This window comes from Electrophorus electricus, chromosome 15, assembly GCF_013358815.1.
Source record: "Electrophorus electricus isolate fEleEle1 chromosome 15, fEleEle1.pri, whole genome shotgun sequence".
Taxonomy (NCBI): domain Eukaryota; kingdom Metazoa; phylum Chordata; class Actinopteri; order Gymnotiformes; family Gymnotidae; genus Electrophorus; species Electrophorus electricus.
In genome coordinates, this window is record NC_049549.1 from 16,029,295 (window position 1) to 16,056,794 (window position 27,500).

At 42.6% G+C, this 27,500-nt stretch overlaps 2 protein-coding genes across 4 annotated transcripts in view; both read left to right on the forward strand.

Moving 5' to 3' along the window:
* Positions 1-17: 17 nt before the first annotated feature.
* ube4a (ubiquitination factor E4A (UFD2 homolog, yeast)) lies at positions 18-8,682 on the forward strand. Its single transcript, XM_027013398.2, has 20 exons — positions 18-103; positions 690-850; positions 954-1,130; positions 1,576-1,688; positions 1,814-1,966; positions 2,365-2,524; positions 2,674-2,876; positions 2,996-3,187; positions 3,349-3,682; positions 3,779-3,905; positions 4,107-4,414; positions 5,039-5,171; positions 5,269-5,459; positions 5,588-5,688; positions 5,791-5,904; positions 6,190-6,364; positions 6,453-6,633; positions 6,722-6,869; positions 6,953-7,110; positions 7,218-8,682. Exons 2-20 carry the CDS (start codon positions 724-726, stop codon positions 7,339-7,341), a joined length of 3,219 nt encoding a protein of 1,072 aa, XP_026869199.2. The 5' UTR covers positions 18-103; positions 690-723; the 3' UTR covers positions 7,342-8,682.
* A 1,024-nt stretch (positions 8,683-9,706) lies between these two features.
* kmt2a (lysine (K)-specific methyltransferase 2A) overlaps positions 9,707-27,500 on the forward strand; it is a 29,346-nt gene continuing 11,552 nt past the window's right edge. Inside the window, exons 1-11 of one of the 3 annotated variants that reach the window (XM_035533909.1) lie at positions 9,707-9,952; positions 17,155-17,224; positions 17,550-20,929; positions 24,150-24,327; positions 24,427-24,652; positions 25,102-25,163; positions 25,254-25,733; positions 25,823-25,896; positions 26,007-26,246; positions 26,435-26,581; positions 27,408-27,500. In XM_035533909.1, coding sequence (XP_035389802.1) covers positions 9,707-9,952; positions 17,155-17,224; positions 17,550-20,929; positions 24,150-24,327; positions 24,427-24,652; positions 25,102-25,163; positions 25,254-25,733; positions 25,823-25,896; positions 26,007-26,246; positions 26,435-26,581; positions 27,408-27,500 — 5,196 coding nt within the window. The remainder of the gene's footprint in view (positions 9,953-17,154; positions 17,225-17,549; positions 20,930-24,149; positions 24,328-24,426; positions 24,653-25,101; positions 25,164-25,253; positions 25,734-25,822; positions 25,897-26,006; positions 26,247-26,434; positions 26,582-27,407) is intronic. The other 2 variants (XM_035533910.1, XM_035533911.1) reach the window with 2 other exon arrangements.

Genomic DNA, 27,500 nt, shown 5'->3' on the forward strand with positions numbered 1-27,500 from the left:
GGGCTGTCGATGATGACGTTTTGCACATCCAGGAAACGCAGTAGTGGAGACTAAATAACACACATCATAGCAAGCAACATTACACGTTACCAGCAGAAACCAGGTATGCCATTTGCTTTGCTCGATGTGTTTTCACGACGTGCGTGGTCCCAGCTTATTCTTCTGAGACGTTATTAGTTGTCCTTTTTGCTAATACGTGCTGTGTCTGTACGGGCTTCCCCGACATCCCTCCTAGCTGCGCTAACCGAGCTAGCGTGGCAGCTCGTTACCTAGCAAGCCGTCTGTCCTCGCAGGAGCCAGTACACGTTAACCGCAGCCGCGCAGTGCTGCTCGTCCGAAGTGAAATGACACCTGTCGTAACTTATTTGAAAACCCCCGGTTAGCTAGTTCTAACTGTTTGAGCCAGTTGGCTAGTTATTAGTGTCATTAAGCCTAGTTAGCAGGGTTTGCTAGGGTTTGGTGGACAGTGGTTTGTCCATTTGGAAGGAGAAGGAGGAGGAGATTTCCTAATTTCATATTGTTCATAACTAGCTATGTGAACGCATACAAGGCAGACGTATGTGTCCGAAGCAACCTGGCCTGCAAATTCGTATCACCGTTCAGTATTTCTCAGTGCCAGCAGAGTTTAAAGAAATGTTTAATTGCTAAAATGTGTGAATAAACGTGTTAACATGCAGTACTCTTTACAGGCTGGTATTTAGCACCTGTATATGCTCCAGTGAAATGACAGACCAGGGTAATAATAATCAGAGCATCTCTCGAAACCCATTTGCTGCCCTCTTCGGTTCTCTTGCGGATGCAAAGCAGTTTGCATCAGGGCAAAATCAACAGCAGCAAGACAAACCACCATGTAAGTTTTCTGTTTATTGCATCTTATAAAGGCATACTGATAATTTCTCAGTATATGCTTATTTATGGTTATTTTATTACATAATTAATGCCACGATTTACAGCGGAAGACTCTGGTGAGAGCCAGTCTGAGTCTGAAAATTCAGTGTCTGACAGCATTGAGGACAACGATGACTCTGTGGCAGAGATCAGTCGTTCGTTCCGATCGCGCCAGGAGCTCTGTGAGCAGCTCAATGTCAATCACATGATCCAGAGGATCTTTCTGATCACACTGGACAACAGTGAGTGCTTCTCATCTGTACTGTTTGATTGTAAAGTTGAGTTGATTGATTGTATTGTAATTGATTATAAAGTTGAATTGTACTGCCTTGAAGAATGCTTTTATTTGTATTTTATGGCATTTTCTGAATGAGACATGAATCACTGTTCATGTAATGACATTATGATGATCTCACTCAAGTTGATTATAGTGAAGTGACATTGCTTTCCAGAGCTAGAGTAAGTAATGTCTATAATAACAGTCTACATTAGTTAATCTTCCCAGTATTCTCTGGCATTGGTCATCATGTGTTGTTTCTGAATCTTAAATACTAGTCTCCTGCAATATGAACGTCATTCTCATTTATGCAGAGTCATTCAAATCATTGCCACTATGGCACAGATAATACATCTATGGACATGTATGTATGGAAATGTATGTATACGCTCTATTTTTATGACCTTCAGGTGACCCCGGTCTCAGAAGTGGCAATGGCATTCCTCCTCGATGTGTCTACCTTGAAGAGATGGCAGCTGACCTTGATGGTCAAGACTGGCTGGACATGGACACCATAGAGCAGGTGATGAGCCGATGATCATCATTTTACTCTTTTCTCTGACTGAAATGAGCAACTCTGAAAGCAAATTGTGTACTACTTGTTGTTTTTTGTGTAAAGAAATAAAGTGTGTGCATATGGCCTCTTAGGCTATTTTCACCAGGCTACTCTTACTGGATCCAGGGAACCACCTCATCTACATGACCTCCTGCAGTGCAGCAAATCTGTCAGCAGACCGCGATGCTGGGGAGAAACAGGCCATTCCATACCTTTACGCCTGCTACCAGAGAGCTAAGGAAGAGGTGGGTTAGGTGGTCATCGTGCTGTAGAGCTCTGTACCTTTCCTGCTAAACCTTATTTGTTTTAGGTCTTTTGAAAAAAGAATCATTTAAAGTCATATGAAGGTCTACTTTTAAAATATCTCAGTCAGGGCAGCTCATGTGGTAGTATGGTATCCCATGTTCTCCTGCCTACCCCTGAGGGTATTGCATACAAGACCATACTCCATGCATCGTGTGGCCCTGTAGTAACATTACTGATCACATGATTTTATAATCCATTGATTATTGCTATTTGTAAGGGTTTTGTTCAGTTACAGATACAAGCCTGAAGAGCCTGCATTGGTACAAATGATTTGCAAGACCTGCCACGTTATTTTCTTTAAAAAACTGCTATAAATTATTTACTGAAAATCCCACAGATCACAAAAGTTCCAGAGAAGCTGCTGTCATTTGCAGTACGCTGTAAGAACCTGACTGTGTCAAACGCTCGCACAGTGCTTCTCACCCCAGAAATCTACATCAGTCAGAACGTGTACGAACAGCTCCTGGACCTGCTGCTGGAGGCAGTGAACGGAGCCCGTATGTCATATTAATTATGGAATCTTTAAAAAAAAAATTTTTTTTTACTCCAAGTATTTTAAGGTAATTCTAGGCATTATATGCTTACATTTTGTAATGAATGATTGATTGCTTGTGTTGCTGTTTTGGTCTTCTGGCTGTCACTGCAGAACTAGAGGAGGTCGTGGAGTTTTTAGAAGAAGTTATCGCAAGCCTTTTAACTGATCAGGAAGTCCGCACGTTTGGGGAGGTTATGGTCCCCATGTTTGATATCTTTCAAGGCCGTGTAAAAGACTTAGACCTCTGCCAACTGCTGTTTTATTCCTATCTGGATATTCTGGTGTATTTCAGCCGGCAAAAAGATATTGCCAAGGTTAGGACTCCCAGTTAATATTGTTCTTATATAGTGTTGATTAAACAGAGAACCTAAAATATCTAAGACATGCCTCTAAAGCCATTAATGATCATTTATAGTCAGTCCTTTCCTCCTAGGTATTGATGGAACACATTCAACCCAAAGATCCTAACAATGGACTTCAGTATCAGAAGACCCTTTTGGGTACTGTGTTAAATGTTTCTTGTCTACTGAAAACCCCTGGGGTAGTGGAAAACCATGGGTTTTTCCACAGTCCTTCCCGTTCCAGCCCACAGGAAATGAAGATTCAAGAGTCTAATATCCACCAGGTGAGTTTCCATGCTGACAGTAAAAAAAAAAAAATGTACAAAAGCATGCCATGGTGCGTTTTTCTTAGATTACGTGAGATGGTTTAGGTTTGTGTTTGTATTTAAACTTTAAACTTTAACCCTTTAATAACTCAGTGTCTGTGTTCCACTGCCAATTTCAGTTCATGGGGCAGTTTCATGACAAGTTGCACCAGATACTGAAGAACCTGCTGCAACAGTCTGGCGAGACACGTCACATGCTGCTGTCCTGGCTGGGCACCTGCCTGCAGGCCAACATGGGGCGGGCCAAAATTTGGGCCAATCAGATGCCTGAGATCTTCTTCCAGATGTATGCTTCAGATGCATTCTTCCTAAATCTGGGTTCTGCACTACTCAAACTCTGCCAGCCTTTCTGTCGCCCTTGCTCCCCCAAACTCTTGACCTTTAACCCCACCTACTGCACTCTCAGGGACTTGAGTGAGGAGGAGAGGCGCAATAGGAACGTACATGCCCGAGGTAGGCTACCCACTCTCTGCGCTAAGCTTCGCTCAGTCCGCTTTCCTATCAAAGGCTGAAAGGTCAGCTAAAACGGTATTACACTTTCCTCTTCAGGATTAGACAAGGAGACATGTCTGATTCCTGTTCCCCCTCAGCAGACGGTTGAATTTGCCCAATCGTACAGCCTTCTCACAGAAAATCTGATCCTCACTCAGCTTGCCCTGCACCTTGGCTTCCACAGGTCATTTCAAGCTCTATACTGTTGCCTAAAAATGCATTTGGTTATTGACATATTGACGTATTAACAATAATACTATAATTAATTGCTTCAGAAAGGAGTGCAAATAGTTTTAATTTTTTTGTTGCTTAAATGGCAGTTTAGTTTGAAAAGAGGTCCAGGGAGGATGCTGAGACGCTGCTTCTTCTCACTTGCTGTGTCCAGATTACATGATCAGATGGTGAAAATGAACCAGTCTCTGCACCGGCTGCAGGGCACATGGCGGGAGGCCCAGCTCGGTGGAGGCCCAGTGGCAGAGCAGCTGCGAGAGCAGTTTGAGCGCCTCATGACCGTCTATTTGTCTACCAAGGCGGCAGCCGCCCAGCCTGCCATGCTTAACAACTGCCTGAATCTGCAGGCCTCCTGTGCAGCCCTCCTGGTCCAGCTCAGTCTGGGCAACCAGGGCCCAGAACATATACCCCTCTCCTTCCCCCTGCCTCCACTGCAGAACAGCCTGCTCTGCTATGTGCCAGGTAATGCACGCCTTCATAAGCAGGTTTTCGGTCATTTTTTTGAGTACCGGAGCGATGTGCACACTTTGTGCATTTATAGTAGATCTGTTTCAACCCTCACTGAAGTATTTTGGTGTCTTTAACCTCTCACATTCCAAGCACCTGCCAGTGGGTATACACCCTCCATGACATACCTTTCATACTATATTCAGTGTAGTTACTGAATAATGTGCCTTACTTCACAGTGCTGTGGAATACTCTGTTATTACTGTTCAATTGAGGTGTTTGGAAGTTTGTGAGTAACAGACACATTGCTACTATAGCCAACCACTGTTATCTATTTAGTTCTGTTTTTTTTTTTTTTTGCAGAAACTTTTAATGGGCTTCTTAAATTCAAAACCATTAATAATTGTCATAATCATTTGGCATGTAATAAGCAAGATAACACACAGGCAGCTTATCATTATTGCAAAATAAATGCCTCTAAGGCAATTATAAGAACCTGCCACTTCACTTCCTCATCACCCTGTCAGGCTTTATTTTGTGATAATGACTAGACTTCTGCACATTATCCCCTCACCTACTCCTAATAAATAAAGAGCGAGTCTGGAGCTGGTGAGGTTAAATAAATGCCTGGTTTTACAGAGTTCTTTGCTGAGAACATGGGTGACTTCTTCATATTCCTCCGACGCTTTGCTGACGAGGTGCTGGAGTCATCAGCAGAGAACTTGGAGCAAGTGCTCAACTTCATCACTGTGTACATGGGAAGTGTGGAGAGGTGCGAGCGACTGCCACTACGTTCCCTCTGTGTGCTTGTGCGCCGTGTGCCTGATGCAACAATGGATGACTGTGCTCATGTAACTATTTACTGACAGAATGAAAAACCCTCATCTGCGGGCAAAGCTGGCTGAGGTCCTGGAGGCTGTGATGCCACATATGGAGGCTGTGTCTCCTGGCGCTCCCCAGCCTATCATGTTCCAGAGAGAGAGGGTGTTCAGCTCGTACTGCCATGCGCCTTATTTAGCAGAGGCTCTCATCACAGTGTTCGTAGACATTGAGTTTACTGGTGAGTTTCAAGTTAAATTTAGCTGGCTTGGAATAATTCATAATTTGTTGTTGATATTAAAAGTAGTCAGATAGCATTGTAATGCTCAGAGATGTTGCCTAAGTCTAACCTCTTCTTCCACCCTCCAGGTGACCCTCACCAGTTTGAGCAGAAGTTTAATTACAGGAGGCCCATGTACCCCATCCTGAAGCACATGTGGGGAGAGGAGCGCTACAGGGAGAGTATTAAGGTGATAACAATATTGCAAACATTTTATTTTTGGAAGCATTTAATCACCAATGTTCGTTCATTTTTTGTTATTCCTTCCTATATTTAAAAAATTGTGTTTCAGCATCTGGCAGATTATGCTTCTGAACATCTAGAGGCCATGAATCCTCCACTCTTCTTAAGGTTTCTAAACCTGCTTATGAATGACGCCGTCTTTTTACTAGATGAGGCCATTCAGGTATGGATTTATATCAAAGGGATTGGATTTATATCATGCTGCATTCACTTTTGCCACTTTATTCAGTTTTTTAGTTGGATTAAGATAAAGGCTTGGTGTTATATATTTGATATATGTAATAACAATGGTTTATCTTAATTATGTATGCCAGTTAGCTATCAGTATACAATATTTTTGTATCTATTTGTAATTAAAATCCAGTCAAATGAGTTGTGTGCACATGTAAAGGCTGTTTGATTCTGGACTGATCTGATGAGCACTTCTCCACGGGTTGGTTCCTTCCAGTATCTGAGTAAGATCAAGCTCTTGCAGTTGGAGAGAGATCGAGGTGAGTGGGAGGGGCTGACCCCTGATGCCCGCAGAGAGAAGGAGTCCAGTCTGCAGATGTTTGGACAGCTGGCTCGCTTCCATAACATCATGTCAAATGAGACCATTGGCACCTTGTCTTTTCTCACATCTGGTAAGGGACATACAGGTGTTTAGAGTCTATTAGAGGCAATAGGGTAATGTATGCTTGTAGCTGGTCTTAATTTTCTTATCTTGCCCAGAGATCAAAGGTATTTTTGTTCACCCTTTCCTTGCTGAGAGGATCATCTCCATGCTCAATTACTTCTTACAACACCTGGTGGGGCCCAAGATGGGGGCTCTGAAGGTGAAAGACTTCAGTGAGTTTGACTTCAAGCCTCAGCAACTGGTATCAGACATCTGTACTATTTACCTGAACCTGGGGTAGGCTTTCTGTATATATATGTAACATTTATACTTTTTGCTAAATTTAACAGGAGCTTCAATTAAATTTCATCTTTCTTGTGCACAGAGATGAGGAAAACTTCTGTGCCACTGTCCCAAAGGATGGCAGGTCGTATTCACCCACACTTTTCTGCCAAACTGTACGAGTTCTGAAGAAAATCAACAAACCTGGTGACATGATCATGGCTTTCAGCCTCCTAGCAGACAAAATAAAGGTTTGTCACACTATAGATTTGGGGACTAAGATTTGATTTTCTCTGTTATGTATTTAGTGTGTTGAAAATACTTTGTGTTAAAGTCTCTGGCAGACCGGCATCAGCAGGAAGAAGAGACCTACTCAGATGCTCCTGATGAGTTTTTGGACCCCATCATGTCCACCTTGATGCTTGACCCAGTGCTGCTTCCTTCTTCAAATGTGACCGTAGACCGCTCTACAATAGCCCGGCACCTGCTCAGGTGTGCGACACCATCCTGCTCACACTTTATGCACTAACATGACTGTTTACTTACAAATGCAATTAGTGTCTCAGTCTAATGTCATCACTGATGTGGTGTTTCTGTAGCGATCAGACGGACCCTTTCAACCGCAGTCCACTCACCATGGATCAGATCAGGCCCAATGAGGAGCTCAAGCAACAGATCATGCAGTGGCTGGCTGAGCATAAGCAAATGGGTCCCAGTGGCTAGTCCACATAGTTTACTACCATCTCAACCTTCAGGCACCATCCAGCAGAGAATTGCATACTCTGTCTCCTTCTCATACACTTCTGTGCCACAGAAAGAAAACATTCAACCATTAGTGAAGACCAGTCCACTAAAATGGTGTAGGTTTATTGCTTAAGGTCAAATACAGATGTGCAAATGCCATACCTCTGTAGTATTTTAAGCATTTTTCTCTCTAAGGCTCCTAAACATTTTCTGATCATCTGCTCAAAATCCTAATTATCATCAGTAATTAAGATCTACCTGGATAGACAGCTTTTATACTGCTGAATTAAACAGCTCATATTAATTTTACCTTGCTATTTTTCTTGTCTGTTTTTTATCCAGCAGAAATTTATTTTCTCTTTTTCAAGGATGTTGGTGTACAGATGATATGCAGGTCTGCAAAAATACATTCAAAACAAGCTGAATAATTTATCCCCTTTTAAATTATAATTAATTTGTTGAAACCATTTTGCCATGCACAGGATTAGTTACCCTGACAAAAAAATTAAAAGGGCAAAACTAGCATAAATCAGTTGTTACCTAAGTCCATTAGAATTGCTTTATTCATTTAATACAATAATTAGATGTCAAAACAGTAAAAATCAATGTTTGCGATATCTGAAATACATTATACCTAGGACACCTATGGCCATACATTAATTCTTGAGTTTAACCTTTTTGCAGGATATAATGGAATACATTGAGCTGTGATTTGTAATTGCTAATTGAATTTTTTTTGTTGTTGTTGTTGTTGTTGTTGTTTTTAGAGGACCATTATTAGCCACTGAACTAATGGCTTGTTAGCTTTTTGTTATTTAAAATTGAAATTTATTTTTGTTATTATGGAATGGGAAGTGTATTGTAATATGTTTTTGCGTTAAATGTTAGTGACACTGTGATAAGATTTTGAAACAAGTACTCTCTTTCATTTTACTTAGATTCATTGTATCTAGCGTTGTCCCACCGAGTTACTTCTCGGAAAGATGAGTCAGAGTAGACATGATGAGTCAGTTACTGTAACTAGCTCATTATATGCCAGATGACTTCAGTGCGTCTTTGCCAGTGACCCTGAGAAACTACAGATGTCCTGGGGGTTTGACATTGTCCTCTAAATAGAGAACTTTAAAGATGACATCAACTACTCTTCATCCTGCTAATGTGAGGGTGTATTAATGGTTGTTGCCTTCAGGATAACTGTTTTGGAGTATGTGTGCATGTAGTTTGTGGTTTTTTTAACTGCCCCCAGCTCATTATGTTTAACTATCTCCAGAGAGTGTCACAAGTTCTGCAATTACACAAATAAATAAGTTTATTAATTAATATATAAATATTCAGTTACATTTGAAATGACATTTTCTCTGAATTTTTGTTATTTTTTATTGAGATGGTTGTAAATATTTTTTCACATGATCATAAATACAGTTGCGATGGGGATGAGTACATTTCTACACTTACACTCAATAGATTAGAATATTAATGTGAATCATTTAGCCTTCAGATTTGAATGGTCGCACAATATAGCTTGCTTTTTTGTTTGTTTTATTAATAAATATGACAGTGATAACGTCTAGTATTTTAAATACTACTAATGTAGCTGTTAATTAACAGTAAACAGCTGTTAAATAAGTTTATCAATTAAGTAGGCTAAATGTTGAACAGTAATTGGGACCTAGAAATATGCATAGGGAACCTTAAATATAAACCATAACCAATGTTTGTAACCATTAATTATGACTGATTTTATTATGGGTAAGGGCTGGCTGCATTTAGGGAGTGATGCCAGAAAATAGCATATTGGGGAAAAATAACGGCCTTTTAACGACTGCGTAATAAGCTAATGCACCTGTAATACTCGCATCATGTTGTTTCAAACATTAAGCAACTTATAGAAGTCGGTCGAGGTGAGTTTCTTCAGCTATTTTCTATTTTTCTTGTTTTGTCTTATTTCCCGACGGCTATCAAACTTGAGCATGAACTACAGAAAAAAGTTATCTAAGTGGGTTAGAAGGATGGGAGACTATTAAGCAACTCACTTTGCTTTTATGATTATGTTTTCAAGCAGGTCTTCATTTTGAACATGTTATTGAACTCAGTTCGTTTGTTTACTCTGCTCTTTTTAATGCGGTGCTCTCCCGGGTATTTTAAGTGAACCTGCGTAAGGCATAATTAAACATTCTGTACTGGGATGTAAAAACGCGAAGTCGGGGGTCCATATTACTACCACCCCGAAACATGGATATTCAATTCTCGCCGCTTGACGAAAGTGGCAGTTTGTTGAAATCGCTCGTTTAGGGGCCACGCCCACTGAGCTCCCTGATCCTAGGGCAGGCAGGCAGAGTGTAAAATGGCGCACAGCTGTCGGTGGCGCTTCCCTGCGCGGCCCGGAGGGAGCAGCAGCTCGGGCACCGGGAGGAAAGCGGGCCGGATCCGGGTCGCCGCTTCCCTCCGAAACGGCACGGCGGCCCATCCGAACACCAGCGGGCTCGGCCCCGGTTTCGACGCGGCGTTGCGAGTGACCGCGGCGATCGACAGCAACCTGCGGAAATTTCGGGATGTTTTGGGGGAGTCGAGTGGCTCCAGCAGCGGGGAGGTGAGTTACGCCGGACCCTCCGCGCTGGCTGCACTCTGCTGGGAGCGGAGCTGAGTCTCTAACAGTACTTGCAGTGGCGAGTTGCTTTGGCTAAATGTGCACACTGAGCAGTTATTTTGCTCTACAGTAGGCACATGCCTCCATCCATGTGCAGTTAGCTTCGGAGGAATGACAGTCTAAGAAGCTGGTAGATAAAACGAATCGCTATCCGTATATCTGTCTGTGTGTTTTTCGTACGTCAGATACTAATTGGGCAGATAACGGCGATAGTAACTAACTTGGTAAATTATTGGTATGTTCTGGGGGAGCTTGGATAAACACTTTGGCCCTTGAAGCAGAACCTGAGTGTTTTGACAGAATAGTTGGAGACCCTGATAACGGTTCGTTTGCTAATATAAGAGGTTAGCATAAGAGTTTACTAGCTTGCTCAAATATTGCTCTGGTACACGAAAAGATGTAGACAGTTAAATAAAATTTGACGTTTGTAGATTAACGTCCATAATGGATCTCGTACACTTTTTTAATAGAGCTACTTACTAAAAACTTCAGGCTTGCTAAAGCTAGCTACACGAGAAAGGTATCCTAGCTTAGCTTAGCTAACAACAGAAGTGCAGAAAAATAAAACTCCCCACTTTTTCAGCGCAAAAAAAAAAAAAAAAAAAATTTAAATCTGTAATTCAGTGCCAAGACTTCACATGGATATACAGGTGCGTTGGCCAGTTAAACGCCATCATAGCTGGCCAGCTAACTTAGTTTGATCCCACTTGGGTTCAGCTTCATGAACTCGTGTAACCGCGGGTCAAGACGTAGGTTACTGTAAAGTGCCGATGTTAACAGCTACCAGGCGTTTCATCGACATGTTTTACTATCTTTGTGAATGAGTCAGACTTTGCAGATTTCCCCTCTAAACCTCGACTTCCAGCTCCTCTCCGACAGCGGAGCGTTCGTTACCGCAGTTATGAAATAACGTCAGAATTTTAGTTTTATTTTCGGTACGGAAGCGTGGCTAAAGGTGATTTCCCGAGGTATCGGCTGTATTGGACACATTATTTGCCATTTGCCCCGTTAGAAGGTGTCCTGGCCTGAGGTATTTGCGGAGTTGGATAGCTTAGCTAGTTTATTTGCTAGCTTGTCATCAACGTCTTGCTCTGGCCCTTCAAATAGTCCGACGATGCTAACCTTAGCAAACTAGCACAGCGCACCTACTGTCATTTTCTGTCAGTTTCCTTCAACTCTCCACAGCTTTGCGGCCCGAATATAAAACATTTGTATATTAGCGTTCCTCTGGGTTAAATTTCCCCGCTACTGTTTATTTATTTATTTATTTATTTTTTTGCTTTAAGATTGATTCAGTCCTTCACCAGGTGCTAATGTTAGCTAGCTGGCCAGCTAACGTTTGCTAACCAGTTAGCCGTTGCTGATGATGGAAAATGGGAGGTGGACATGTTTTTTTTTTTTTTTTTCAGCACATACTGCGTAGTACCAAAATTAATTCGGAAAAGCTGTAATACGGCGAGATGTAATCGCCGATTTCTATTAAAGGGGGTCTGTGTTGTTGTGTAGTCACCGTATAAATGGTTTATTGGTGTAACGGACGTGTTTGTTTGAACAGCCAAACGGCTACAATAACAGCGCGCCTTTGGACGGAGGCTGTGGGGGTGTGTGCGCTTACGAACTCGCGAGCTACCATCTTCCTTTTTCGTGATGAGCACGCGTACGAGGCGAGGGGTGGGAGCATACCGCTATCAGGACAGTGTCATGTTTGGTGCAAACCTATTTTGTAATGGGTTTTTTTCCGTCTACACGTTTGTTTTCGGTATCGTCTGTTTTGGATGCACTTTTTGCGTGCTGAAATGTTCGTGCCATGTTTTGGAAATTAGCCAGTGGCTTATTCTGTTTTACTGCCTTAGTGTACGTGCATCATTAGGGCGTAAGGGGGGAATTGGCCCAATATGCTTCGCATCTCCATCTGTTCCAGTTAGACTTTGAAAGTGCATACGAGTAAAATAAGAATAGCATGTAAAATGCATAAGTCCTATACAAGGTAGACAGACGGTCAAAATCCCAGTGGAACTTGCAGCTCCTAGAAGTTGCGGACACAGCATTGTGATTTCATTCCGAGGGGATGTTGCGCCTGAGAAGGATTGTTCTGGCTCATCACAGCCTGCTGAGCTCACAGAGCAGCCCGAGGCCAGCATCCTCAGTAAACAGAAGGACAGAGAGGCCCTCCTTCATGCTAAACCCAAGTCCTGCTGCTTGGGTCCACTGGGTCTCAATAGGAATTCACTTGCATTTTAGATTGCTTAATCAACTGGTATGGTTTGCTAAAGATGCTGCTTTATCAGTAGAGACACAGTTTAATGTTTCATATACAAATGTGTAAAATGAATAACATTTGTTTTCAGGTATGATATTGTTTCATGTAACATTTATGAATCTGTAACATTGACTGTTACTGACACTTCAAGAAGACATTGAGTCTGGTCATGTTTTGTTTTGTTAGGGACACCATTTGGCTTGCCTTTTAGTGTCCAGAATAAGCCCTACTTACCAAAGTAGAATGAGGATCACTATCAAGGCCTGATACAAAAGTGTAGTTGAATAGATACAGCAAATGAAGGCTTTGCTCCACTGCTTTCAGATGAATGGTGCAGCCTATGCAGAGGGCAAAGGTCCAGCAGGTGTTTGGCCTATTTATGTGGAGAGGGCCCTGTCCCCCAGACAGCGTGTGGATCATAGTAGGAAGCTTTGTGTCTGCTTTTATCCAAGTCTTTAAGAAGCACAGGCGGCTGAAAGAGCACAGGGGCTGATATCAAAGGGTGAAGAGCGAGCCCTCCTCCCCCTGGGACGGCACTGGGAGGGACGTTGGACACAGACCCTCCCATCCATGGCTTTATTCTTCTTTTTATTTTTTTGTAGACAGGCAGTTAGAGGAGCTTTGCTCCTGCTTTGGGGGGTTGGGGGTGTGGCTCAGGCGTTGAGCTGTTTGCTACGATTTTTATGTCCCTCATTACACCTCGCAGGAGGCGCGTCTTTTGTTTTTATCACGCCTCTGTCTTAAAGCCACAGCTACCCAGTTGTGTGGGTGTTAGGTGTTGGAACATGGTGTCTGTGCCGTCTCTGTTTGGGGAGTGTAATGTGTGGGTACATGAGACAGTTTATATACATAATGTAAAGGGAAATTTCTCCATGCACCTTTAAAGTCTTTTGAAAGGCTGAGATGATGGAATACCTAAGATGATTGGAATTCCCCTTCTTTTGTAGTGTTTTTGCTGTGGGTGGTGGAACAACCCAAATGAGTCTTGCATACGGCCCAGTGCAATCTTTGTTTCTTATTAAGATGTCTGTTAATCTTTCAACCCAGCAAATAATGTGATATAAAATCTTGGTTGTTTCTATACATCTTTAACATTCTTATTTACATACTTTCGAAGTAATGTGCAGATTTCATTCATTCATTCAGAGTGAGAGAGCGCCCAGATAATGATGGTCAGTATTTCTTTACCCAGGTTTAGAGAATTTGGAGAATTTGATCAGTCAGCAGTTGTCAGAACCTATGATCTTTTAGGGAAAATGGATTCAGTAATTTAGTCAATGCCCTTGCTATCAAATATCCTTGGGCTTACGGTTAAGGACTGGGTATGTTGCTTGATGTGGCTGTGTGGGCCTATGGTGATTATAGGGGTTTGAGTATGTTTAGTATCACTGGTCACACACAGAGTAATGTAATTGTGGCTCCTTCAGGGGATGGGTAGTTGCTAAGTTTCACTGTGCTTGCCAGTTTATGTCTAGTTTTTGAGTTAACTGCCATATTGAACTTTTCCTGGGTTTGAGACCATCTGCTCAGGATGGAAGCGTCACGAACATGTGTAAACAAATCGGCTGCTTGTTAACCTTTTGTTACCTAAAACTGGCAGATGGCCCACAAGTTGTTTTGTATAGAAGAAGGATTTTCAGCGTGGCATAGAGAGTAATCACAACCGTGCTTTTTCATCTGTGGCCGGTGCTCAGGCTTTTCATTTTTAATCTAGACGTTTAATTTTTGCAACAGTCTTTGTTTTAGCAAGAATTACTGTCTGAATGCATTCTTATTTCAGAGAAGGGAAAGTACAAGGGTCACTGTTTCTAGTTGACTCCTGCCTGTTTTCCAGAGTGTCCCTCAGTCTTCTTGCACTTTGTGTCTTTGTCGGCCATGCAAGGTGTCGCTTTCTCAGGGCCCAGTGTCTGAATTTCGCTATCTCTAAACTCCCCTTCTGCCGTGGGCGTCGATTGAGCAGCTCTGCTTGAAGCAGAGAGTCAGGAACTTGGAGTGTGTGGGCGGTGTTGTTTAGATTAGCTTTTCATGTGTGCTTGTCGGCCACTGAGCCTTTTCATCTCCCCGAATCTGCTGCGGCAACTGCTGCAATGTGGTCAGAGCAGTGCCCAAGATCTCTTCCGCCTCTTCTTTCTGCATCTGTCACTGGAGGTTGTTTACATTGTGTGTGTGTGTGTGTGTGTGTGTGTGTGTGTGTGTGTTACAGAAAAGGAATGAGAGTGTGCCTGAGGCAGTCATTCTGTCATTGAGAGCCACTCATGCTCTTATAGTGACTTCTAGCTGCAGAGCTTTAAGTAGTCCACTACTGCCAACACAGATGGAAGGGCTGCTGTCAGATCCACATCACAGATGATGAAAAGGAAACTCTTGGTGCAAAGTTGGACTCTAAAGCCTACTTAAGCTATCTTGGATGTTCCTTTAAAACTGCAAGCATTGCTACTAATGATCATAGGATTTCGTATAAAATACAGATGTTCATAAAGCCTGAACAATTATATTGACACATTTTTAAGTTAATAATAATCTTTGATCTGATTTTGATTTAGTGTTCTTTTCCAAAGTTCTCTGTTTAACTTGAATAGTTTGTTGTTTGGTCTAAGGTTTATTAGTTACAAGTTGCTGTAAATCTTGATTGATTGAACAACCCTCATGCAACAAAAACAAAAATAGGCCATTTTGTTTTGCTCATAAAGTGTCAGTTTTATAGCTGCAGGGAAGGCAAAGAATGTAATCATCATTTTTGAAAGCTTCAAAAAAAAGTGGCTTTATTTGAGTAAAAAGAAAACAAGAATAGCAGGAACTTTTATATTTTTAAATTTCTAGTTATTTGTAAGAGTCTTATATTTGAACGATTTAATAATTACATGTTTTGGTAAGAACTAGTATGTTTGCCTCATATGGTAACAGATTTACAAACATGCCCCCCACATGCTTCTCTAAATAAATATTAAGAAAGGACACCCCCCTACACACACTTTAGAATCAACACAAAAGGATGTGCAAGCAAGTCTTGGACATTAGTTATCCTGTGTTACAGCTGAAATTTAGTTCTGAATTACACAGAGGATCTAGCCTTAACAACTGCTTGACTAGGACATATTACTGTAGGATGCATTACTGTGTACTCTAATCTAGCATATTGGTGAAGGGGATGCTAGTTGTCTTTCATTCTTAGAGTAATGAACGAACGTGCAGGCTGTGTTTTTTAATACAACTTCATTCTTTAATAAGCATGATGAGATTGTTTAATGTGCCCTCGTGTTTAGAACTGGAGTGCCTTGTTAACCCTTTTTGTGTGTTCTGTTTGCCTAATGTCTACTAGAGTTGGCATTAATTAGTCATCTACAGTGTAAGCCTATTGAGAAATCTGATAAATGTGGACTTCATTGGGACAGATACCTTGCTTCTAAAATAAGCTTGGAATTATGACCTACCTAAACAGTTGTGACAGAATTAGATCATAAGGACTATAAATGGCTTTCGTAATAAGTGCTCCTCCCAGTATCCCTTGTGGTAGGAGTGGGATAGGCTGCAAAATATGCAGGCCTGTTGTATGGTAAGTTCCAAATGATCTTGTTCACACAGCCTGCCCTGCAGGACAAAGGTGGAGAAATTGTTTGGTGTTTTTGTAGCATATCTGGGCTAGTAGCTTTGTATGCTAAGAAAGGGTATGCTATTTGATGTTTTCTGTAGCTAACATTATAGCTAACTGCTGGTTTAACAATATTAAATCGGAGATGTAGCTAGCTAGACATGTTGGGATCAGTAAGGTTATATGGTATTGTCAGTATTAAAAATTAAACCTTATTCCAGCCAGAATGTAACGACTGTTTTTATAGTTTTGTTTTCAGATGGCATCATGTTTGTAATCAAGTGATGTCGTGTGTTTTCCATTCATACTGGAAAACTAGGAAGATGATGGCAGGAATAATGGTTTCATCTTCTGCCATGTGTCTCTCTGTGTAAACCGTTCTCATAGGAAAGACATTTCCGTATCAATCTAGGTTTCTCATTCTGTTTTCATGTGTATGAGGGGAATAACAAGTATTACTCCATTTGTGTACACTGATAAATATTTTCATCCCAGATTTCAAGCAGTTGTCAGCAACTTTCATTCTAATTACCAAATCCAGACTGGAACTTCCTTTTCTTTCCAAGCATATGGATTAACTGTTTACCTGACATACTGTTTCTACAATCTACATCACATGTTGGCTAGCCCATATTATATGTTATGTTTCTTAGAATATTGCCATTAACATTTCTATATCAGAAAGAATTTTGTTGAAGCAATTCCCTGGTTTTTCCTTTGTTTTGTATATTGCTTTTCTGTTGTGTTTCTGGTCTTCCTATGGATTATTTGGTTCTTCTAGTTGTGCTGTCTGCTGTTGACCAAAGCTTCTGCCTTTTGAATCTTGCTTCCTCTTGAAGTTTCTGCCTCGCACTCACCACTGTCGCCCTTGGCGTGCTAAGTGAACACTTGGACCTGGACATTTGTAAAGCTGCTTTGTGACAATATCTGTTGTAAAAAGTACTATATAAATAATTTTTGATTGATTGCTTGTGTATTTACAATTTCTTGGGTGTCATCGAATGGAATTTCAATGTTTTTTCCAAGCAGCAGACATGAGGGTAATTTTTTCAGCACTGCTGGTAGCGACCTGTGGTTTGTATTTACATGTGCTTTGGTTTGGAGGATTACTGTCATGAGTTTTCTACAAAGCTAAAGCTCCACATTGGTCATGAAGATGGAATGTAACTGAAGTCAGAGCTGATCCTCTTAAGAATTAGACTCAGAAGATGATAAAAGTGAATCAGGCATCAGCAGTACATTGCTAAATGACCTGCAGAAATCCAGCTGATTATTTCTCCATATTGATTTTTATAGGAAGAAGTATTTGGAGGCTTTGGTACGGTCAGCGAAAATGGAAGAATACAGAGTCCTGGATGGACCTCAGGTGAAGTGTTTTTTTTTGTTGTTGTTGTTTTAGCAATAACATGCATTGGGCATATTTCAGTACAACAGTACTGTGGAATATGTTCTTTTCAGTGTTTATCATGTATTCTGTTTAATACCAGAAGTGGAAATAGTAGAATATCACAATTCTGTTTTGAAAACTGATAATCTTGATCTCTACAGCCCATAGAGATGTCATACAATGCTCACAACTTTTTTTTCCAACACCAAATTTTTTTTAGTCTATAGTAATTACTGATTTCACTTAGTCTCTCTAAAAGAAGGGTGATGCACTTTCTGAATTAAGCTCATTCTCTTTGGGTTAGTTACTCCAACACAGGAGAAGAAGCCCAGAGGTCGCCCCCCAAGAGCAGCGACTGTACAGAAACTGGCAGGTGTTGAACCTAAGCCTCTGCCTGTCCTCACAGCTCCACCCACAGAGAAGGTGAAGCGGCCGCCCGGTAGACCCCCTGGCTCTGGCGAAAAAAGAAGAGGTCGTCCTCCTGCATCTGCCACCCAGAGGAGCTGGTCGCACAGTGGCCATGTGCTGCCCGATGAAGGGAAGGATCCTGCGCTGGAGCCCTGCCCAAGTCCAGCACTTCACAAGGATGCGGAGGACGACAAGGAAAGAAAGGCCACAAAACGCACACCCCTGGGGCCTGTCGCGCAGCAGGCAGCTGAGGCCAAACTGCCCCGAGTGGGCTGCGAATCAAGGGTGACCAAACTGAAGCGACTCCGAGATGTCAAGCTGAGTCCCCTTAAGTCTGGACTCTTGAAGGTTGTCCCAGTCCCTGTGGTGCCAAGGCGGAGACGTGGCAGGCCTCCATCTGCTGAGCGCCTGAAAGTGGAGGCCACTGCGACTGCTTCCCAGGCTGCTGTCTCCTCGGCCCCGGAGTTGTCTCCTGGAGAGGCTGGCATTACCAAACAGAAAGCCTTCAGGGTTCGCCCGGAACGAGATGTGGACCCCCGCACTCCACAGCATCTCAAGCTCAGGGCCCCTCATCCTGCTGATGAACGCACTAGCCCAGAACCCCATGGATCCCCACCAACAGTTGACCCAGCCACACCTTCAAAACTCGGAAGACCTTTGGGTTTACGGCAAAGCCCTCGCCATATCAAGCCTGTGCGCATTGTCCCACCTTCCAAACGCACTGATGCCACTATCGCAAAGCAGTTACTGCAGCGGGCTAAGAAAGGAGCACAGAAAAAGAAACTAGAGGCAGCAGGGTCTCAGAGTGGGGCAGGTATTGAGGTTGGGATTAGGAGGAGGAGGAGAACACAGCTGAAGAACATTCGCCAGTTCATAATGCCTGTGGTGAGTGCGGTTTCCCTGCGGATTATTAAGACCCCAAAACGCTTCATTGAGGATGAGTCCAACTGTGGAGCTCCACCGCCACACATGAAAATTGCACGGTTGGACCCTTCTGCACCAGCAACAGCACCTCAGCCTGCCTCCCCCTCCCCCACTCTTGTTTCTGTTGCTCCAAATACAACCGGAACCGTGGCCATCACCGGGGCAGGACCTGCTGTTGATTCCCTTCCCCCCCCTCCTCCTCCAGCTCCAGCTGCCAGTGCCACTGTGGTTGCAGCAACCAGTCTCCTCAATAACAACAGCTGCAACAACAGTAACGGACGCTTCAGTAGCAGTGCAGCCTCCTGTGGCTCAAGCGCGGTGTCACAACACTCCTCCCAGCTCTCCTCAGGGGAGTCTTCCCGCTCCAGCAGCCCCAGTTTGGATGACTCTTCCTGCGACTCCCAGGTTTCAGATGGCACCCAAGTCCTGTCGGAGGAGCCTGACCACTCTCCCTCTTCTCAGGGCGAGAGGGAGACTAGTCTGCACCATACCCCACATCCGCTGTCCCCACCCTCCGAGCCTGAGATGGAACACTTGTTAATGGAGCCAAACAGAAGGGGCCGTGGAGGTCAAAGCCTCAGGAGAGGTAGTCTCGTGGCACGTGGTCGGGGCAGTCTGATCAGTGATAGGAAAAAGGCCATCATCAGCCCAGCCACAGGGGTACTGATGTCCTCTTCCCAAACAGGCTCTCAGCATGCATCATCTACTGCCTCCTCTTCCTCCTCTCCTCCCCCACCTCCTCTTCTCACCCCACCTCCACCTCCTCAGTCAACTTCATCGAATGCATCAGCCATCAGTGAACATCACTCGCACTCTGCATGGATCATGCCACAATCTATTGCCTCCTTTTTGCCTACCCCTGCGATACTCCCCGGTTCTCATGACAAACGTCGTGCCATATTACGTGAGCCCACTTTCCGTTGGAAGTCTTTCTCACGCACAGAACAGCAGTGCTTCTCCTCTGCAAAGTATGCAAAGGAGGGCCTTATTCGCAAGCCCATCTTTGATAACTTCCGCCCTCCACCACTCACAGCTGAAGATGTGGGACTAATGCCTCCTGGTCCAGGTGGAGGTGGTGTGGCACCAGGAGGTTTCCCCACATCAGGTAGAGCAGGGGGGACAGGTACCAGACTGTTCTCCCCACTGCATCACCACCACCAGCATCCCTCGTCTCGGTTTGAGTCGCCACTCCAGAAACGCATTCCACTGCTCCGTGCCCCCCGCTTTACTCCTACTCCTGAACACTCCCGCATCTTTGAGTCGGTTACTTTCCCAACTTCCTCAGGGAGAAGTCCTTGCTCGCTTTCTCCTCTCCAGGCCACATTGCCATCAAACAGGACTCTACGACGCCGGAAGAGGAGGCAAATTGGGCTTTCACGTGGACAACCTAGGTCCCCTTCGCACTCTATGACTACTAGGAGTGGTCAGTCAGGTGCCCAGGCTGGAAAGAGCTCCTCTGAACTGTCTTCACTGACCAGCTCTGTCCCCACAAGTGTAACTGGAAACTCCAGCCCTTTACCTGGGGTTGCAGTCAGTGCCTTAACTCAAGCCCCTTTCAACACCTTCTCAGAAAGTTTTCTTGGCCCCATTAGTCACTCAGATGGCCGAAAAGTGGATGGTTGCCTTGGTGTTGGTGGGAGTTCTGCCTCTTCGTCACAGCTCTTCCCTCATTTTGCTTCCGGTCCCCAAGGTCAGAGCGCTGGAAAAGCAGGGAGAGAGCGGAGTGTCTCTACTTCAAGAGACTCTCTTCCCAAAGAAAAGGAAAGAGACTCTCTTCCCAAAGAAAAGGAAAGAGACTCTCTTCCCAAAGAAAAGGAAAGGGAGCCAGAGAAAAGTAAGGAGCGTGAAAAGGAAAATAAAAGGGAAGGGAAAAAAGATTGGGAGAGAAGAGCGAAGAGCCATGTTTCAGAAGGGCCAACCTGTTCCACTGCAAGCCTTTTCACTGTGGATGATAAGGATGCTGATGAGTCGTTCACCCAGAAAAAGACTCCTGGGCAGAAGAAATCTGTCACAGTTGACCCTAGTGCAGAGGCCTCCCCAGGTGAAACAAGTGTGGTCCAACCAATAGGGGCATTGTTGTCCAAGGTACGTCTGTCTAAAAAAGGCAGATTGTCAGAGAAAGGTGTGGAAGCTGACGCAGTGGAGAAGGACAAGGATAAGGAGCGGGTGAGTGTAGCCATCCAGTCTGGGAACACCCCAACCACAGCGTCCCTGGGTTCAGTGCTGGCTCATGCTGAAAAACAGCCAGTCACTGATCGGCGTGTGGCAGGACTGTTGAAAATGGCTAAAGACCAACTCTGCAAGATAGAGAAGAACAAGTCGCTGAAATCAGTGGATCAGCCTAAAGGCCAGGTTGGTGCAAGATGTTGTTATTTTTGTGTTTGTTTTGACCAGTCTTATTTTTAGTGTTATTCTGACTAAACAGGGCTGTAGCCAATTACTATTTTAGTAATGATCTTTCAATTATATATCTCCCTGAGAGAAAAAAGGGGTGTGGGGATCTGTGGGTAGGTAGGTGGGTGGGTGTGTTTTAAAACACACACAAGGGTCATTCCATGCCAATTCACCTGGGCTTCCCAGTTCATGTTGTGGATGTTCTTGAAAAAACTCTTGTGCATTTAAATTCTTGAGATCTTGCAAAATCCTAGTTATACTATGAAAACTTTTTTTTTTAGTTAATTTTGAAGTTGAAGGTATATTCTGTGCCTCACCAATTGCCTGATAATTACCAAATAAGGATAATGAGGATAATTAGCAAAACATATTCATAAATATTTGTTCCTGCATGTTTTACATTAATCAAATTAACACACATCATTTTTACCCAAACAAAGAATTAAGTTTTCTTTAAAACAAGCTTAAAAAGTAATACCTCTACTAGTTTTCACTTTTTCTGCCAAATTTTATTTTTTTGTAGTACTAATCCTTACATGATGTTCTTTGCTGCTTAAAAAATTGAGGGCCATGGGTCTTGCTAAATATATCTTCGGTACTGAAAAACCTAAATAGCTTTAAGTTTTTGTATTTGTATGGCAAAGTGTTCATTGTCAATATATGTATTTCCGAATTAAAAAAAATTATTGCTCCATAATTTAATAATTTTGGAAAATAGTTTTCATAATTTTCCCTGTCATTGTATTGTGGTTTTATTTTGTAGGTAGATAGTACAAATATGTTGACTGCAAGGTTTTCTATCTGTGTGATGGGCTGAATAGGTATTTTTCATTGGGGTCAAGAGATCAACAAGTTAGAGCTTGTAGGTAAATTAGAACATCTGAACTAATTTCCCACATCAGCAAGTAACATTAGAAACATGTAATGCAAGCCTGGGCTAATCACACCTAAAACAGGTTTGGGCTGATTCCTGAATGGATTGCTACATACTGTATAAAATATTGCACTAGAAATGAGATGAATTATTAAATAGTTTGAGTAAGATCATGGGGCCCTGCTCTATTGACCTATAAGAAGAGGGAAATTGTCACAAGACAGCCTACACTAATGGAAAAGTGCATTTTTCAGGTTTGGCCAAGTTTGGAACAGACAAGGAACTAGTGAAATTGAGAAATGACTGCTCTGACTTCACAGATGATTCACCAGAAGGGCCAGTTTGGTGAAAAATGGCTTTCTTCAGACACAAATATTTAATGTTTTTCTGGATTTATTCACTGTTAAGAGTATAAGAAATGCTTGTTTACAAAAATATATATATATATATATATTAAATTATTCAATTATTTTATATATTGGCACTGAAATATGAACACTTTCTTGTTTGAAGTACATTAATCCTCTTTGGGAAAATATACGGTCAAACTATATTAAATATAAATAGTGCGCTATTTATATTTATCAAGATCTGTATCACTTTCTTATGCAGCACCAAATAAATGTTATATGTGATAGAACTATATTAATACTATGCAGAAACTAAATTGGTTGAAAAAGTGAAAAATATTGGAGATATTAATTTTTGAGAACTAAAATGTTCTTTTTTGGGTAAAAAGGTTCTGTGAATAAATTAATGTGAAACATTCAACAGCACATTTTACATGAATATTGCAAATTTATACTTTATTGTATGTTCAGTACAAATTTCAATCCAAATCCAGTGAAAAATAGGCTGTTGATGAGGGTTGGAATACACATACAAAAAAATTCCCAGATGATTTTTACTACAAACAGTAACAGAACTTTTATAGATCACTGATTATTCAAACTTTAATGGGTTTTTAAATGAATCAAATCCTTTTAAAAGGAGCAAAAATCCTCTACTTTAAAAGTTAACTTCACACATTGTCATCATTGAATGGGGATTGATCATCTTGTGTATTTCCCCCAATGTTGAGGTTTCTTTCCCTGAAACTGAGAAACAACAGGGGCTTTGGGGGGAGGGGGAGTCCAGAATGAAGTTTTCTAAAGAGTGATTATACTACCACATGATTTCACTATGATTCAGGGTTCACACCAGGTGCCTGGTGCATAAAGTAATGAAAGATTCAAAGATTTATGTCCCCCTTTTATGAAATACTGTCTAATGTGTGGATGTCCACCCTTTCACTTTAAAATCTCATCCAGGCTTTTGGGGTATTCTTCGAGCAGATTTTGTGCCCTCACAGGTGTAATTTCAGTCCATTCTTACTGACATGTTTGCTCCAGTCATACCTGATTGCTGGGTTGTCTGTCGTGTACTGCTTTCTTCAGAGCTGTCCTCAGATTTTCTGTTATATTGAAGACCGTAGACTGGGAAGGCCATGGCAAAACCTTCACATACTTTTTAAACCATGACTTGGTTCACTTTACTTTATGTTTTGGATTATTGTCTTGTTGCAAGATTGCTACTAGTATCCCAAAATGCTTTGATATATTTTAATATCCTTCTCCAGGTCTGTGAAATGTTAAGTCTTTTTTTTTTTTAGGTTTTCCTGATCTTTCCTGATTTTTGTTGATCTCAGAATCCTGCTTGAGACTGAACCTGCCTGCAAGTTTAAAGTGCAAACCTAAAATGGCATACCTGATGCCACTCTTCAAGCGTCAAGTGCTGGCATTGATTTTATTTATTTTTTTAAAGATCAGACAAACAAATTACACATCCAAGTTAAATACTTTGACTGTTTATCAATGTGGATGCAATCATTTGAGCTTGCTAATAAAGATAAATATTGACTTGGATTAAGCTATTCTAACATGGAACTCAGATTTCAGAGAAAAATCACCTTTAAAATTAGTATGCAATGTTATTTTGAAGATTAATGGTATAATGGAATATCTATAAAAAATCCAAACATTTACCTCTTAGAGGGACACAAACTTTTGAGAGAAATGGGGTGGGCGGTGTAGAGGTGTGAGATATCTGGGACACTACAGTTATGCCGCATTTCTGTTGTGAAACCCTTCAAACAAACAAAAAAAGAATTGGTACTTGGAAAGTTACAAAAGTTTGATTTCAAAGCATCTTTCTGAACCTAAATAACCATCTCTGATCCTGAATAATTATAATAACTGCAGCACAATTACGGTTTTTATTTGTTTGTTTGGCCCGCAGTTCATCTATCAGTGTTTGTCTGCCTAGGGTCAGGAGAGTGATTCTTCCGAGACATCAGTCCGTGGTCCACGAATCAAACATGTGTGCCGTCGTGCAGCTGTAGCTTTGGGGCGCAACCGTGCTGTGTTTCCAGATGACATGCCTACCCTCAGTGCCTTGCCATGGGAAGAGAGAGAGAAGATCCTGTCTTCCATGGGAAATGATGGTCAGCACCTCCCAAATATTTTCTCCTAATTTTATCATGATTGGTTTGGTTTTACACTACATTTTCATATGTGATTGATTATTTCTGATTCTCTTGTAGACAAATCTTCAGTGGCAGGGTCAGAAGAAGCTGAGCCATCCACACCTCCCATTAAACCAGTAACAAGGCAGAAAACTCTCCAGGAGGCTCCACCCAGAAAGGGCCGACGTTCACGGCGCTGTGGGCAGTGTCCCGGGTGCCAAGTACCAGAGGACTGTGGGGTTTGCACCAACTGTCTCGACAAACCTAAGTTTGGTGGACGCAACATTAAGAAGCAATGCTGCAAGTGAGTATGATCTTCAGAAATTTAATTTGTTGTGTAATTTTAAGGATTCTGCAATAGTGGATTGAAAATAGGGCAGTGGTAGCTCAGCGGGTTAAGGTACTGGATTTGTAATTGGATGGTTGCTGGTTCAAGCCCTGCCACCACTGCCAAGTTGCCACTGTTGGGGCCCCTGAGCAAGACCCTTAATCCTCAGTCGCATTGGATAAAAGCGTGTCCGAATTGTATTTGACCATCCTAGCATCATTACAAATTGTAGATGTTCAAACAATATTATGATTCACTAATTAGCATTTCTACAATGTGTGTTGCAAATTTTAATTGCAAATGTTAATTGTAATTGCAGTATATTGCTGAATAATCAGTCATATTCTATAACCATTTGTCCTTGCATTGATTTGAGGACTTTACAGATATGCCTAACACAAAAGTATACATGTGCATTGTGACAGGGTGAGAAAGTGTCAAAACCTACAGTGGATGCCGTCAAAGTTTCTTCAGAAGCAAGCAAAAGGTTAGAATCTTCTCTAGCAACATGCAGTTTAAAAAATGCATTCCCTTTATTTTCACAATATACAAACTGTTGCGTGTTTATTGCTTTTAGGTAAAAAAGATAAGAAGAAAAATAAATTGTCAGAAAAAAAGGATGCACATCATTCCATCAAATCTCACTGTCCTGAGGTGAGCCCCAAACCAGTCCCACCCCCCTTAAAAGATGATCCTCCCACAAAGAAAAGTGAAACTCCACCCCCAGTACAGGGAGAGGACAAACACAAGCAGCGACCACCATCCCCTCCGCTACCCAGCTCTTCCACCGCCGACCCCCCTACGCTCCCCAGCCCTGACAACTCAAGACAGCCCTTGGCGTCTCTGAGCTCTGCCTCCAGGAAAGAGCGAAAGCAGCAGCCGCAGTCCAGCCCTTCCTTCAGCTCCTCGCCCATGACTCCGTCTACCCCACCAGCCCAGCACCTGCAGGAGCAAAGCCAAGTTCCCACAAAAAAGGAAACGTCTACGAAGTCGCCACCCGCTGAGCACAAAAAGAAGGCCCATCACCGTGGTGAGGCTTCGTCTCATGCACCCTCGGGTAGGAAGCCCTGATCACCTGACTTACCCCCCACGACTGAAAGGTGTTGAGTACACGAACTTCACGTTTTATGTGCTCTGATCTTTCAGCATCAGAAGCAAAGCAAATGAAGAAGCAGACTGCTCGCTGTGCGCCATCACCAAAGCTGAAATCAAAGGAAAAGGTGAGGCCCTTCCTGCCAGGTAGCCGTTTGTCTGTCTGTGTCATGCAGGAGCGTTTGTGGGCTTCTTGGCGGTAGCTCATGCCACCCACCTGACTTGCCGTTGTTTACAGGAGAAGCAGATGGCCACCAAACCCGACCACAGTACTTTAAACTTCCTGAGCACTCCCTCGACTGGGGGCACAGCCAAGCAGAAAGCGCCCTGCGACGGAGTGCATCGGATCAGAGTGGATTTTAAGGAAGACTGTGACATTGAGAAGGTGTGGGAGATGGGGGGCCTCAGCATCCTCACCTCTGTGCCAATCACCCCCCGGGTGGTCTGCTTTCTCTGCGCCAGCAGTGGCAATGTGGAGGTAAATAATCTCTCACTGGATCATATTGCACTCGCCTCTGTGGGTTTTAGTAACTGATACTGAGACTTTTGTACGCAGGATCATGTTAGAGGCTTGGCTCAATGCCTTCTCTCCTCAGCATCTGACACATGTAAGATTGCTGCTGCTACGGCTGTTGTTGCTTTGCTGATCGTGTGGCCTCTCTACAGTTTGTGTTCTGCCAGGTATGCTGTGAGCCCTTCCATCTCTTTTGCTTGGGGGAGACGGAACGCCCCCACGATGAGGAGTGGGAGAACTGGTGCTGCCGGCGATGCCGCTTCTGTCACACCTGTGGCCGTCAGCGCCAGAAGACTAAAGTGAGCTCATTTTCCGCCTGTTCTTCTTCATGCTGTGATTTATGCATGTTATGATATTGTTAAATGTCCAGGGCTGTTAAACTTAACATTTTATGAAGGGTTTTTAAAAATCCTTGGTTAAAGTAAATGACTAGTGTGGAATAATTTTCAGTATCTCAAATTTAATGTCCTGATTTAAATTTTTATTTATTCCACTTATAAAATTTGCGGTGACTTATTAGGAGAGAACCTATTCACATGCTTCCAGCAGTTATCAAATTGAATTAAATCATTATTTTAAAGGAATACATAACAATTTAACAGGAATACATTTGCCATATCTAATATGTTTGAACAGGGAGCGGTAACCATTCCCATTGAGCAGGAGGTATAAATTGAAGCTTGGCTTAAATTCTCTTGACCACTTGCTGTGTACCATCCAGTGCACATATTTTAGCTTTACGTAATGATTTAAAAATAGATTGTAAATTGTTATGCATTCAGAGAAGTAAATTTTGGTAAGTCATGAGTCAGTTCTAGAAAGGTTTGCAACACGGCAATGGAATATTTACTGCTTTAGATGAAAGCAATGTTTTTTTCTTCCCCCAGTTCATGAATCAGTTGGAATATCATACCACATAGCTACTATTCAGTCCATACATGGCATTACCCTGGAAGCCTCATTTCCTGTGTAAACATGTGATGGCCATGACCCATGCTTATACCTGGAAAATGACTTTAAAGCCTTTGGATCATCCCAGACCTTCACTTAATAGTTCAGGAATGTGATTAGAACTGAAGGTGGTCTTTGTAGAATCTGAAACTGTTATACTTTTCCTTCACACAGCAGCTGCTGGAGTGTGACAAGTGCAGAAACAGCTTTCACCCAGAGTGCCTGGCACCCAACCATCCTACCAGACCCACCAAGAAAAGAATCTGG

What these genes read in the sequence shown, in the direction of transcription:
- ube4a (XM_027013398.2), top strand. Translation starts at nt 724, where the DNA reads ATGACAGACCAGGGTAATAATAATCAGAGCATCTCTCGAAACCCATTT. An exon ending in AAGAGTCTAATATCCACCAG is followed by an intron (nt 3,188 to 3,348) that starts GTGAGTTTCCAT and finishes TGCCAATTTCAG; the next exon opens with TTCATGGGGCAGTTTCATGA. An exon ending in TACTAGATGAGGCCATTCAG is followed by an intron (nt 5,905 to 6,189) that starts GTATGGATTTAT and finishes GGTTCCTTCCAG; the next exon opens with TATCTGAGTAAGATCAAGCT.